This window comes from Scomber japonicus, chromosome 12 (genome assembly GCF_027409825.1).
Source record: "Scomber japonicus isolate fScoJap1 chromosome 12, fScoJap1.pri, whole genome shotgun sequence".
NCBI lineage: Eukaryota > Metazoa > Chordata > Actinopteri > Scombriformes > Scombridae > Scomber > Scomber japonicus.
Window position 1 is genome coordinate 27,154,194 of NC_070589.1, and position 11,036 is coordinate 27,165,229.

At 36.5% G+C, this 11,036-nt stretch overlaps 1 protein-coding gene across 2 annotated transcripts; it reads right to left on the reverse strand.

Moving 5' to 3' along the window:
* Positions 1-8: 8 nt before the first annotated feature.
* LOC128368602 (heterogeneous nuclear ribonucleoprotein C-like) lies at positions 9-9,626 on the reverse strand. Of its 2 annotated transcripts, none has more exons than XM_053329453.1 (9): positions 9,538-9,626; positions 6,767-6,879; positions 4,767-5,035; positions 3,314-3,386; positions 3,132-3,185; positions 2,664-2,836; positions 1,701-1,814; positions 1,350-1,507; positions 9-691 (listed from the first exon to the last, which is right to left on the reverse strand). In XM_053329453.1, the coding sequence occupies exons 2-9, from the start codon at positions 6,769-6,771 to the stop codon at positions 578-580; spliced, it is 960 nt and encodes a 319-aa protein (XP_053185428.1). In that variant the 5' UTR covers positions 6,772-6,879; positions 9,538-9,626; the 3' UTR covers positions 9-577. The 2 variants fall into 2 exon arrangements, with proteins under 2 accessions (XP_053185428.1, XP_053185429.1); XM_053329454.1 differs by lacking the exon at positions 9,538-9,626 and adding an exon at positions 8,908-9,025.
* Between the last annotated feature and the right edge of the window lie 1,410 nt (positions 9,627-11,036).

An 11,036-nucleotide genomic window follows, 5' to 3' on the forward strand; every position in this document is an offset into this window, starting at 1 on the left:
GCGTATCAAATTTTAATATTTTATTGCAATTTATTCCTTTACAATGAAACTTAAACTGAATAGTATAAAAAACTGACATCAACATACAGGACACACACGGTCAAACAAACTTACCAATGAGGAAAACAAACACGTCTAACCTAACGAAACAAAAAAGAAAAAAGTACTTCTGTAGTTGAATTTCTGTCCTCGCATTAAGACATGTCCGTCGAGCTGTTGTCTCTGCGAACATTATTATCAGTCCATGTTTTTTTTTTGCCTTCTTCTTCTGAAGACAAGTAACGACGCAGTAAAAACACAAACCGAAACCTACAGCTAGTTATTCCTTTTACAGTGATACAGGACAACTGGCCAGAAAAATAACTGAATAAAAGAAAGAAAGAAAAACCCAGAAAAAAAGAAAAGAAAAAAGAAACGGCTTGAGGAACAATGAAACGACAGAGTGTGTGCACCATGCTTGTGTGTGTGTTTGCACGTGTGTTTGCCTTTTCGTATCTACATAATGAGTGTTAAAACAGGAGTCCGAGTTCCTACTGGAAGCTGTATGTACGCTGCATGCGTCTTGTGTCATCGGCGCCTACGAGTCCTCTTCGCCGTTGACACTGTCAGCATCGTCGTCTCCTTCCACGTGCTCGCCTTCCTCCTCTTCCTCCTCTTCTTCGTCGTCGTCCTCCCGCTCTTGACTCTTCACCTGCGGAGTGAAAAACAGATGATTTAGTGATGCTTTGGGAGGTAGTTTCAAATCGCATTTGGACAGATGTGTCTGAGTCTGAACAGCTCCAAACACTCAAATCGGTTTTGGCTGTCCGTGACGTCTCTCTACGTCTTTACACTACGTCAATTTATGCGACACCAGTTGTTGTTGCTAGCTGATATCAATGGAGGACGTCAAAAACATCGGTCCTTGGACAGAGGATGAAACCAATTTCTTAATTAATCTTTGGGGAGACGGCTCCATTCTCTTAGATCCGGTTTGATTATGCTGTCGGAATTATATGACATCACACAATACATGCTGGATGACGTTGCCACAGCAACCTGTCAGATTGGTCATTAATGTGGCCTAGTCTGAACAGAGCCAAACCCGCTTTGGACACTTGCTAAAAACAGTGTGGACAGTCAGGCCTAAAAACTGGATTTGAGAATCAGATTTAAATTTAAAAATTGACTGACAAGAATGTTAGAAATAAATCTTCTAATGTCTTGGACTTTATCTTCACTATAAGCTTTAATTAATGTGCTAGACTTTGTGCGATCCATCTCAAGATCACCGTTAATAATCTGATTCAGACATCCTGAGTGAAGAAGTCAGGGCATCCTTGTTTAAAAAAATGCTGTTTTAGTCTCACCTCTTCCTCCTCCAGCAGATCTCCCTCCTCTTCATCTTCGTCGTCCTCCTCATCTGAGTCATTCATCTCCTGGCAATCCCTCTCCCTCTTTATTCCGTCGTCCTTCTTGTTGCTTGTGTGTGGTGGCGATGTCACCTCACCCGGCTCTGTTTTCTTTGCTTCTGCCAGAAAACCAAACAACCAGTTAAATATTTTTCTATTATATTAAATACTGTTTAAGAGAAAGAGGGACATGATGGCACCCTGCTTGTGAAATATATGACATTACACCAGAAGGGGGCAGTATGACTCTCTCCTCTCCCTAATAACGACACATATCTGACCCTCTGGTAGTTTTTATCCACCTCGTACCTGACTTCTTGATGTGGTCCTTCTCCATTCGCTCCAGGCTCTCCAGCAGGTCGTCAACTTTGCTTTTAATCTGAGTCAACTCCCGCTTGATGGTCTGCAGCTCGTCCACTTTCACTGCAGAGAAAGAGAGAGAGAAAAAAAAAAGGAGGGAAGAGGAGGATTATAGTCTACAGTGAGCAAAAGAAAACAAAGCATCTATATCCAGTTAAATACACTCAACTTGTCTCTGAGCATAAGCAGCAAATCCTCACATTAGAGACACTGGAACCAATGAATATTTACCCAGTTTGTTTAAGAAATGACTAAAGAATCAATTATCATAATTAACGCTCATCACTTTCTCATTTCAGCTCAAATCAAACAAGTCAAAAGTGTTCAATTTGCAAAAGATAAAGATTAAAAACACAATTTTGAAACCAGTGCCTCTTGTTTTGTTTCATAAAGAACAATTGATCATCAAAACGTCATTATTTCTAAGATCTTCTAATAAATAAATAAAATAAGAACAGAATTGTGTAAGCCTGTATCTCCAAACTTAAACCTTATGACACCTCGACAAACTTTAAGCAACAACCCTTATTGGGAGATGTTCCTGCATTTTGATAAACTTTTTATTAAATGGAGATTTTCAGTTTTTCTCTGTTGAACCACTTTATCACTGAAACAAATGCTGCCAGTATTCAACAATAAAAACAACAATTGCAGAATCCTTTCCATTTTTGCTGCCACACAAATTCCCAAAATAGGTTAATAAAGCTTCAGATAGTCTTAAACATGTTCAGTTCAGTTTTATTATCATTCATACTGGTTAACAACATGAAGGAACGAAATTGTTACTCAGGTCCAGCAGCTTACAAAATAAAAATCATTAAAAATAGACCCTAATATAAATGTTTAAATAACCTAAAAACCTGATGATGATAGTTAAAAACCAACCAAGCAGAGAGAGGGGGAGACACTCACTCGTTCTGGACGATGAAGCCCTCTGACTGGCCTTAGAGGAAGAAGAGAAGCTGCTCTTGGTTCGCCGGCTGCTTCCTCCGCTGCTGAGGCTGACCCGAGGACGCTTGGACGGGATCACGGCCCGCGACAAGGGGGGAGGGGGAGCGGGGACGCGGGACGGGTACGAGTACATTCTGGTATCGAAACATAAAAAGAAGTTGAGGATTAGATTTAGAGTCCAAATTAAGGGGACTCTACAATTAAGTGTTTTGTGAGGGGGAATATACAGCTGTGGAAAGAAGAAGAAGAAGAAGAAGAAGAAGAAGCATGATGAAGAAGCACGATGAAGAAGAAGACGAAGCACAATGAAGAAGAAGCATCAAGAAGAAGAAGCATGATGAAGATGAAGAAGAAGCATGAAGAAGCAGAAGCAGAAGCAGAAGAAGAAGAAGCAGAAGACTGACAGATGAGTGATTTCATTTGACTCACCTGTTGTAATAATCTCTCTGGAAGTCGTAGTCGAGGTCGAACGAGGAACTGCTGCTACTCAAGACAAAAAGGAGAGGAGAGAGAGTGTGAGAAACTGTGAAAGAAGATGAGAGAATAACTGCATTCTCTTTAAAAAATTGCTCCTGCTGTGAGAGGATCAGCTGTTAATCATGATGACTGACCTGTACATGTCTCCAGCTGAGCGTTTAGTTGTTTTTGACCGGTGTGGTTTGGGTTCTCCAGCAAGATTGATGTCTGAGGGAGAAAAAGAAAAACCAGATCACTTATTCTGTCAACTTCAATTTGACCGTTTATAAAACTGAATCATTATTTATCTTTATATTATATTCTGAAAGTGCTTCGTAAAAAGAAACTGCAATTATGAGAAACAATATCTCCAGAGTTTTATCAGCGATGTGAATTCAATCACAGTTTAACTTTTTTTGTTCTCGGCAGACGTTATAAAACTGTTTTGATCCGGCAGCTCGTGTTGCGAACTGCTGGAGTTTTTCCCGACATAAACTTGGAATATTTACAGGGGAGACGGCAATTAAAAGCTAAAATTTCAGTTTTTAAAACTCACCAGAACAAGCGATGAAACCTTGAAACATTAACTAGTAATGAAAGCGTATAATGTACAAATCTTGTTTTTATTTTATCCGTGGCGTTGACCTCATTGCCTCCTACTGCGAGTGCAAAAAAAATCTGAGACTGCTTTCCCATTCAAGTGAATAGGAAAAGATTTTTGGACCCTACTGTTACGAGTCAGAAACCCTCCAAGAAGGGGCCACGAGGTAAATCCCAGAGGTAGTGAGACGCTTAACACGGCTGAGAAGCAGAACATTTAGTTAAATATAATTCTGCAACACAAAATTAGGTTTTTTTTTTCCATCATTTTGCTCGTTGCTTTTAATGTGAATTACAGGCTACTTTTACCTTGTCAAGCCTCTAAAAAAAATGACTCGAATCGATCAGTCTGACAAGAAAAAGTAACCGTTCACAACTATTAAACATATAAGGGTCAGTAGCAAATAAGGGTTGGCAAGATGAGTTTGTGAAAATGTATTTTTGTTGGTTTTATGTCAGTTTAAATGACATGTGCACTATTTTTTTTAACCAAAAGACTGAACGCTCCTGAAAATGTCAAATGGTGTAACCACAAAAGAATGATAAATATTAAATAATTCATTCATCTACAAAGTGTACTTATACAAATAATTACTTCAATTTAAACATCAAATGACATCAAAATTTTAATGCATTTTGTCAATATGGACCCCAACTGGAAGAGTAGCTGTTGCCTGGGTAACAGCTAATGGGGATCCAAATAAACTAAACTAAATATTGAGCAGGACGTACCCTAAAAAAAACCAATTGTTTCTAAATACATTTTGACAAACGATGTAAAATTTGTTAAAAAACATAATGTTGTGTTGCAGAAGTAGATTATATTTGTTCCATGTGTTAGTTCACATTTATTTACCTTTTACAAAATATTACTGGTTACACCAATTGACACTGCATTGCATCATGTAATTTACCCATATGCAACAGTCTCTTGTATTAAAGTTCAGTCACTAAAATATATATTTAATGGAAAGGCCTAATTGTAGGAGGACTGATTTGAATTCTCACCAAGTACTTGTCCAACAATCATCCGCCCGTCCTCGCCGGTGACGGCAGATCGGGCGTTCCTCTCGTTGGCGAACTGAACGAAGGCGTAGCCCTTGTGGATGGAGCAGCCCACGATTTTGCCGTACTTGGAGAAGATGGCCTCTACGTCCGCCTTGGTGACCAGCAGGGTGTTGAGGTTGCCGATGAAGACCCGTGAGTTAAGGGAGCGGGGGTCGGTCTTGTTGGTGACGTTGCTGGCGGCCATCAGGCTGGAGGTGGTGGGTGAGCGACTAGCGGGAAGACACACGAGACACACAAGATTTTAGATTTAGCGGCAGTGTGACACTTTCCCCCCCGTCTTCACTACAACACCGAGGCCAATCCCGGCTGTCGTCAAGGCGACTCTCGGCTGTAATGACTCAATGATTAGCACACAAGACACAAGATCGGCTGATTTCCCTGGAAAATTAAAAAGGTTAAAGAAACCAGAAAAACATGCTGACATTAAGAGCAGGAAGTTGTGTGTCAATATGAGATAATTTCTTTGTAAAGACGTGACACGAGTCCAAAACTGTCCTAAATATCCTTGAAATTACTGGACGACTTCTGTCATCTGCTTTACTTTGAATTTAATTAAAATCAGCCACTGTTGGCTGTATAACATTATTCCCTTTCTTTTCATTTAATGACAACCAATTTCCTCCCAATCTAAAAGTAATTCCCAACTGACGGAAAAACTTATATAGCAGTGCACAAAACGACAAATAAAATACAAACAGATAAAAAGCCTGATTGTGGTTTTCAAGACAATTAAGAGGCTTGAGAAAAGAAAAGGATCTTTAGATGGGTTTAAAGATATTAATGGAGTGGAGAAGATCTAATCGTTAGTGGCAAATTAATCCACAGTTGACTCACAGACTTCAGTTTGAGTCCTGAGCTAAAGAAAAGTGAATTGATGCCGTTATTAATAACTTTAAAAAGTCAGAATAGCATACTAAGCTTTTAAGTTAGAAAGTTATCAATGTTTTCTATTATATGCATCATAATGAAAGTAAAATAAAAGTATGTTTAAAATGAGTCTAATCCAAAGCTTGTGAATAACATTAATGACAAATTGATTTTTAAGGACTTTTTAAATGAGCTTTAACGCCTCATTTAGTTTATTTCCAAGACTCCAGCAGTGAAGAAGAAAAGCACAATGCAGAGGGTCTTGTTTCTTTTTAAACTTGTTGTCATGACAACCTTGTTTTCTTCCTTGCAGATGGAGAAACTTTAAAAAAGGCATACAGATGAATCATAGAGCTATGTTTTAATAGAAAAAAGGCCACCAATTGATGTTTTAAAATGATAAATAGTGCTTTAACTTTTTCCTTTTCCTCCCCCAAAATCAACAAACATTAAAAAGGATTTTTAAGACTCGGTGTACGTGACAAACATTTAAATTCATTCACACATGACTCACAAATGTTAACTCAGGAAAACTCCCACCCATGTGACAGAAACAGGACGTAGCCAATTTAAAAACAAACAAAGAAAAGCTTTTAAACTCAATAACTTTGTTACATCTTTTTTTTTTTTTTTGCCAAAATCTGTTGCTGCTTTCATGCAGATAGAAGATATTTTTTCTGAGGGTTTTAAAAAGCTTTTTTTTTTTTTAAATCAGGAGGATGCAACGTTTAAGGTACATCACAATATTATAGTAACACAAGTATCTTCTGTCATATGCCCATACTTTTTTTTTTTTTAATCAATATTTCCCACAGATTTGATTTCTTGTATTTCATATGTATAAAAATCTACCTTTTTTTTTTTTTTTTTTTTTTTTTACAGCTACTTGGTTCAAAGCCCAAAAAAGCCCAGAGAAGTGAAGTGAGATCTTATATTGCAAACATGGAAACAGGTTAAGTAACAGTAACCTCCCCCCCTCCCCCCCTGTGCTAACATAAAGGAGGAGAGGAAGGGAGGGGCTTTATTGGGTATTTCTTTTTTCTTTTTCTTTGTTGTGAATAATCATCACTCACTCCATAGCGTTTGTGTGCAGGGCTGTCGTCTGTCTGATGTTTGACACTGTGGGCTGGGTTCAGTTTGGGCTGGTGTCTCGAACCTTCACCTTCGCCCCTCTCTGCGATTTTTACTGAGGTGACAGAAAACACACCTCGGTCAAGCTTGAGCAGGGTTATCGTATGTGCCAAAAAGTCTCTTACCTGGTTGGGAAGGGGTTATGTACAGGAAGTGGAATGACGAAGTTAAAAAAAACAAAACAATAATAATAGTAATACAGCTCTAAAACTAAAAGGAGGCACCAGTCTGTTTCGGGACACAAACCTTATTAATATCATTTAATATATTTACATAAGAAGGTGAAAGAGTCATATGTAACTATACAGATAGGTGTAGTGAGGGATTCGGCCCTAGTTGGTCCATATATGCTTGTGACTGTGACAGAATTCAGAAAGACATTTATATTATATTAAAAAGGGGAAACACTGAGTTTTACTGGAGATGACCTTCTAACACTTATGAGTGTGTAAATAAAACTATGAAATATACTTATATACTCATGTAGACTTATCAAAAGGCATATTTACACTTCGCTTTCTCTAAATGAACAGATCATTAAACTTTATACATGTAATTTTCATAGGAAGAGGATTCATTGCTGATTCATAGATTTTAATGTCTCATTCATTTCATACTCCTAATACATGGAGGAATATCAGTTTTGGGGTGATATTACAGATATAAAACAATTGATTTCTAGTCTGATTATTCATAAAAATAAAACTATACATAGGCTATGACAATTAAGTAAATGTGAGTATATTTTTCAGCATCCTTAACCCAGTAAAAATGTTAACTTTCACTACTTCAAGATAAGAAAATAAGAGATAATAATAATTAAGATAAGAGGAATCTCCGTTTGGAGTGACATTACAGATACAAAATAATTAATTTCTATCCTGATTATTTATTAATTAAAACAATACATAGGTTTTGACAATATGGCAAATGTGAGTATCTTTTCCAGCATCTTTAACCCAATAAAAATGATAACTTTCACTACTTCAAGATAAGAAACAGGGATATGATACATTAAAATAAGAGGAATAATCATTCAGTGACATTACAGATATAAAATAATTAATTTCTAGCCTGATTATTCATAAGGTATGACAATAAAGGCAAATGTTAGTATCTTTTCCAGCATCATTAACCCAATAAAAATGATTACTTTCACTACTTCAAGATAAGAAACTGGGATATGATAAAGATATTTACATGGACTTTCATATTTACTATTATGACTCTTATAATGGGATGCTTCTTTTAACACCTTACTACAGGGCCCCTGTTTTTAATGCCCTATCCTCCAGAGGTTGCAGTTCATGTTAGTTAATTATTTCCTTAACGGGACAACCAGCGTTTGTGTGTTTTCATCTGTGACTAAATGGGGCTTTTATGGGTGTTCATGGAGAGACTTGATTTTTCATATAGATAAACCACCATCATACTCATTCAGATAAATAAACCTTTAATTAATCAAATGTGTGTTTTGTAACGTTATTCAACAAAACTGAGGTCCAAAAAAAAAAAAAAAGCTTCAAAAAATTATAGAAAAAAAATCGACTCTTCATTATTAAATGGTAAAAAATAAAATAAAAAGTATATGTGGGGAAAAAAAATCTACTCCACAAAAAAAAAAAGAAAAAATATAAAAAAAAATGTACTCTTCATTATTAAATGGTATAAATAAATAAAATAAAAAATATGTTGGAAGAAAATCTACTCCACAAAAATAAAAGAAAATGCTAAAAAAAAGGGGAAAAAAATGTACTCTTCATTATTAGCTGGTATAAATAAGAAAAAATAAATTTTAAAATATGTTGGAAAAAAAAAATCTACTCCACAAAAAGAAAAGAAATTCTAAAAAAATGAAGGAAAAATGTACTCTTCATTATTAGATCGTAAAAAATTATAGAAATTAAATGTATTCTTCATTATTAGATGCGAGGAAAAAAAAATAATGTTTTGTAACGTTATGTAACAAAACTGAGGTAAAAAAAAAAGGTTAAAAAAATAGAAAAAAATGTACTCTTCATTATTAGATGGTAATATGTATAGGAAAAAAAATCTATTCCACAAAAAGCATAAGAAAAATTACCTAAAACCATAAACACCCTGCAGCCTGGAGCTCAGCAGCGCCACCAGCGGGCAGCGGGAGAAAACAGGCCCGGCCTTGAGGGCTCAAAGCCGGCTAAGCATGGCTACCGATAGCCGGTCACCCAAAAAATGGAAAAGCATGAAAAACACACAGCAATCAGACCAGTTCTTGTGTTTGCAAAAAAACAAAAAAGACCCCGTGCCCCTCTCTCAAAACCTGCATAATATATATAAATAAATATATCTATATGTTTGATTATTGTAGTGACTGGTTGATGAGCAGCAGGGCGGAGCTGAGAGCTAACTGAAGCTAGCTGGCTGAAAAACCAAAAACAAAGCAGTCCCGTTAAGGAAAAGTCTACAAAAATATACACGGCCTTTTGCAAAAGAAGGAAAGGTGGTAAAACTGTAGCATTTTTTTTGTTAAAAGGTGCATCCAAATTCAAAACAACTCTTTTTTTTCGGTTCGTTTTTGGAGGAGAAATTCTGTGCAGGAGGGTGAATGGAGCTACCTCCGCTAGCCAGCACAAAATAGGGAGAAAAAAAAAACACATCGTTGAGGAAAAAATCCAAAATTAAAAAGAAAAAAAAGGAAGGAAAAATGAAAAATAGCTGGGAACAAAATACTCACCACGACCTTTACGAGTAAAATGTCTTGCTTTCGGGTAAAATCTGTTAAATAGTAGTAAATAGGTCGTCCTTTTAGGAGCAGAAGCGAGTCGCCCCCCTGTGCAGCGAGCTAGCTTTCTTCTAGCCGCGGAGCTAACGGTAGCAGCGATGGCGCAGTAGTGGATGAGGCGCGCTCGTTTTGTGTAGCGGAGCAGTGCGGAGTGAGCGGGGTTAAAGCTTAATTTCAACACAAATTCAATCCACATCGGATTTATTCGGCGTAGAGGACATTATTTAACATCGCCAAAGCAACTGTGTGATAAATACGTTAAAATATGTGCATAAGATTAGTTAAAATCTACCAAAACATACACTAACTCTGTAATAATAACTGGAGCATCACATAGAGGCTCCGGTGTGTCCGGATGTATACAACGTGCTCACCTGTTGTCTTTGAAAAGCAATCCGTCCTCCTGGCTGCAAACCAAAGCATGTAATGATTTGTGCTTGATTTTTGTTTTCAACTTTAGTAAACAAACACGTTATTAATTGACATTATATTATATTAAATAACATTAAATAACACCTCAATTCATGTTTTAATACTTTGCTTTGAATAATAATTTGTCTTTTTCCCCCCAAAAAAGCTGAATTACCTAGGTTAGACTTCCTTAGAATGACATCTTCCTCATGAAGTAACAGTATTTATGATTATGTCAATATTGCTAATTCAAAATGTCTCCTTCTTCACTGTAAGGTCAGCTCTCAGTGTTTGTCCACTAGAGGCTTCAGGTTTCCACCTCACTCTTGTCTAAGTTTAATATTGGACCAGGATCAGCTCCCAAAAGTCATGCTCATTGGCCTATTTCTATAACTAAGATTCATGATGAGCACAGAGAAACTTTCCTCTTCTGCAGATTAATATAAAAACAGATTTTAGGTGTCTGCACATTCATCACTCTGCACAGTGAAGCTCAAACATCCAGCTGTGGAAACAAGTAGAGAAAACATATTTTTGAGTTTAATATTTAAACCCCCCCCCCCTCCACACACACACACACACACACAATTAGTTACATGTTTCATTCTTCTGTCTGAACAAATCAAAAATTAGGTTGTATTTTATGTAGAGGTGCAACAATTTGTCACTGAATCGATTACTTGCCAACTATTAATTACTCTCCTACTATCTTGAAAATCAATTAATAAATGATTGCAGCTTCTCAGAGGTGAATATTTTCTGGTTTCTTTTTCTTTTGTGACTGTATTTTTGGGTTCTTGGTGATACAAAACATTTTAAGATGTTATGTTGGGCTCTGGGAAACAGTTAATAAAATAATTTCATGAATCTATAATGAAAATAATTGTCAATAGCAGCCCTAATGACAGAAAGTATGTGGCATTTATGGCCACTGACGCAATACTGAATCATCTATAAGATATTTTTTTCCTCTTTTTGGTGCAGTTTTTGTAACTGATTACCATTGTTTCCATTTTTTTCATTAAAAAATCTCATCATCA